Genomic DNA, 4,010 nt, shown 5'->3' with positions numbered 1-4,010 from the left:
AGCCATAATAAAAGGGTCTTAGGAGGGATGATAGAATTCAGAGATAGAAATGGGAAAGGGAACCCTTTCCTATTTATGGCTGGGAAGGGTTTAACAGGCTGGGAAATAGGAGGATTGAGCAGAAAGGGGAGGAAAAATGAGAGATAATTAATACTAAATATCTACAGAAAGAGTCAAATGGAAAACTAGTACATATATTTTTCTCAATATATATACATATACAAGACAACATAAAAAGAGTTTAAATGTAGTTACCCTCAAAAAGTAGGGGCATGGATGGGGCATGGTCTCTAAATTTATACAAAATGGACAAAAACGCAATAAAAATATATTTTTAAAAGGGGTTCAGTTGCCCTACTAGACACCAAAGACAAGCAAATGAAAAGCCCAATGCCAGGAATAGACTCCCTCATTTGGAGTTGTGGATCAGAGAGTTTCCACAGACCCTCAAACAACACTGGTTGTTGCCATTGCACTTGGTTACCCACCAGAATGTAATGGTAAGATCCCATTGTTGAAGAAAATATATACTTGAGTCTCAGAACAAACAAGGAGAAATCAAGCTGCTACTAACCTTGAATTTTCATCTCTGCTGACTAGCTTTCATAGTATTAGAACGTGACATGCATGTTATTGGCAGAGAAAGGTAATCAACAACTTACAAAGCTGTGAATTCTGCAAACTACACTAACAACTTGCCTGGCACAGTATGCCCTCTGGTGCAATAGTTGCTCAAACGTTATGCAAGTAAACAGCCACCTTCTAATTGGATTTAAGGCTTGCTTTGCAACAGGGAATCCATACCTGACACTGTTATAAGGGCAAGAACCTGTGGCTACGTAAATCATAGGCTATAGGGGAGAATTTATTCCTATGTCATTCTGCTAACTAGACATATTTTTAAATTGACCCATAATGACTTATTGTTATGTCCATAGGTCAGTGCATCTCTGAAATCTCACGAGATAAGTTGCTTCTTGCACCAGATAACTATTAACAAAAGACCCACAAACAGTCATCACACAGAGAATAAAAGGCAGTAGTGTTCAACCCTAATAAGGACAATTTTATCACACTCTCTCATCTTAAGGCTCAGGGATCAGTGAGTAAGGGGTAGCAGAAAGACTGTAAGGGCCAGAGGTGGTAGAGGAATACAAGGAAGGTGTTCTCTGGACAACATACTGTATATATAAACCCACAAATCTTGTGAAAGTATGCACAAGATTTGTACAAACCAAAGTCAGACAGGGGCCCAGCATGGGTAGAGAGAGTGGGCAGGAAATCACAGTCTCTCTGGGAGAGAAAGAGTCAATTTTCCTTACTGATGTGATGTCTGGTAGGTTTACAAGACTACAAAGGATAAATCTTAGTCCAGGAACATTTAGGAAACACAGAATAGACTTATTTGGCCCTTAAAAATGTAAAATAATAATAGAGGACATGAATCTGAGGACAGTATTAAAATTGGGATGAAGAGGGGGCAGAGGGTCTGGATGTGATCAAAAATACATTGTGTGATATTCTCAAATCAATAAAGTATTTTTTAAACTTAAAATATAATTTTATGCCAAATGCAGTTCATCATTGCTGTACTTATATTTCCTAAATACATTATTTCTTGTTTAAAATGGGATTTCATATAAATGTATACAGAATTTGACAGAACTCTTAGTTAAGTGTATGTCAAATCTAGTTAACTATCAAATATTAAATAAGAAATGTATTCCTATAGTTACATGCATTTTTTTATTTACTATTTATTGTTGAAAATTTAGATAATTTTCATTACATTGATTTGTTATAAAACCTTAAAGGAAATTAAAATGCTTGTTTTGGAAATAACAAGTAATAATTCAGAAGAAGGAAAGACTGTAGTTTTCAGTCTATAATAGCATGGGAACTATATTACATGGAAATTTACCAAGATTTTGTTATTCACAAAAGTTATCAACCACGATTTCATGTGACAAGAGCAGAGATAGTCATTTCCGTAAGCCAATTAAACTACCTATTGATGATGGGAGAATTTTTCTGAACTATTCTCTAATGACTAAAAAGCAATAAGAGATTTACCTCATCATTAATGTGTGCTAATTGAAATTTTATTCATGTTGAACTCTGAGTGTAAAGGCTTCATTTAAACATAAAGTTATTTGCTACATTGCTTATAGTTTTATAAATGATGTGCTTCAAATTAAACGGAGCTTCAATAATCAATCAATTTAGAGTTAACTTACTGATGTTTTAAACTTAATATGCCAATCATTTGAATAGGTAAATCTCACCAACATGACATTATATGGCATTATATTTTTGTACTCATGAGCTTCCTGAATGTCTTCTTGACATCGTTGTTCCTGAGACTATAAATCAGAGGATTCAGCATGGGAATGACCACTATATAGAAGATCGAGGCCACCTTGACCATGAGCCATGAGCTCTTTGTATTAGGAACACAGTAGAGGAAAAGTATAGTCCCATGGAAAAGGGAAATGGCAGTCAGGTGGGAGGCACATGTAGAGAAGGCTTTATGACGGCCCCCGGTGGAAGGCATCTTCATGACTGTGATGAAAATGAAAATATAAGATGTAAGGATAATGATCAGGGTGCTTATTTCATTAAATGTAGCAGAGGCGAAAATGATCACCTGGTTAATGTAAGGATCAGAGAGAGATACAGCCACAATAGCAGTGTGCTCACAGAGAAAGTTATTAATAACATTAACTCCTTGGAATGATAACTTCTGTAAAAAGTAAGTAAGTGTCAGGGAACAGATGAAACCCCAAGAGTATGATGCACCCACTAAAATGGAACACAGCTTTGAAGACATGGCAACTGTGTAGAGCAGAGGGTTGCACACTGCCACAAACCTGTCATAGGCCATCACTGCCAACATGTAGGATTCTGTCACCACAAATAAACATGCAAAGAAGAACTGCATGATGCACCCTGCGAAGGAGATGGTTCTGTCTTCCATAACCAAGTTTTCTAATAGTTTGGGAGTTACCACAGTAGAGTAACAGAAATCAACAAAGGAGAGGTGAGTAAGGAAGAAGTACATGGGGGTGTGGAGCTTGGGATTGACCCTGATGATGGTAATCATGCCCAGGTTCCCCAGCACAGTGACTGTATAAATGGTCAGGAACATGAGGAACAGGGGCAGCTGGAGGTCCGGGTATTCTGAGAAGCCCAAGAGAATGAAGATTACTTCAGATGTCTGGTTTTCATGGTTCCTAGGAAAAACGTAGTAAAGTTGACTAAAAGAGGCAATCAAAAAGGGAGAGTGAAAAATAAAGTAAAGATTATTAGGGATGACTCAAAAAAGCATCATGTAAAATTATGTCAGGAGTTACATTAATTCAAATAAAAATACAAATTGTCTCCTTATATGTGCTTTTTATTTTTATATTTTACAATTTATTATTGTGGTCCTCACAATAAAATAAAATTCAGAAGAACCAATACACAAGACAGGACGAGGGATAAAACCTTAAAAAGACCATGAGAGAAAGTGTAACCACCTGCTGCATCAGGACTACACTGTGAGTCAGTCCTTGGAGACTCACCTTAAGTCCTACACAACAGTAACCACAGTGGAACCTCACAGTACTTTATCTAGTTATCATAAGGCAAGAAAAGTTAGGGGAAAACAGAATGAACTATTTTCATAAGTACTGAATCCTTTTCTATCACTTAACCACATTTTTCTCTGAACTAAATTATGATTACATCTTGAAATTTAATGTCAAAACTTAATTTAATCTCAAAATAAAGACGACTCCACGGAGTATGAGAGCTATATATCTATGTGCTAAAATTAAAAGCCCTGCAGATGTTGCCATATTGTTGAGCTTTTGTTCTGTAAGACAATTTCACAATTGTATCCTGCATATGAAGATAGTGTTCACAAACACCTGCACTTTTTCTTCACCTATCATTTAGATTTCATTGATTTGCTATCCTACACTTACTATTTCCTGAGGCATTTGCACATTTAACACAAAATATAT

At 36.2% G+C, this 4,010-nt stretch overlaps 1 protein-coding gene across 1 annotated transcript in view; it reads right to left on the bottom strand.

Annotated features, from left to right (window-relative positions):
- Nucleotides 1–2,305: 2,305 nt before the first annotated feature.
- The window catches only part of LOC103729640 (olfactory receptor 5D18-like), a 6,773-nt gene continuing 5,068 nt past the window's right edge, over nt 2,306–4,010 (bottom strand). Inside the window, exon 2 of the mRNA XM_017796776.1 lies at nt 2,306–3,217. Within this exon, the coding sequence (XP_017652265.1) occupies nt 2,306–3,217 (912 nt within the window). The remainder of the gene's footprint in view (nt 3,218–4,010) is intronic.

The sequence above is a fragment of the Nannospalax galili genome, unplaced genomic scaffold (assembly GCF_000622305.1).
Source record: "Nannospalax galili isolate Female #2095 unplaced genomic scaffold, S.galili_v1.0 scaffold593, whole genome shotgun sequence".
Classification (NCBI taxonomy): domain Eukaryota; kingdom Metazoa; phylum Chordata; class Mammalia; order Rodentia; family Spalacidae; genus Nannospalax; species Nannospalax galili.
This window is presented reverse-complemented; position numbering and strand designations above follow the sequence as displayed.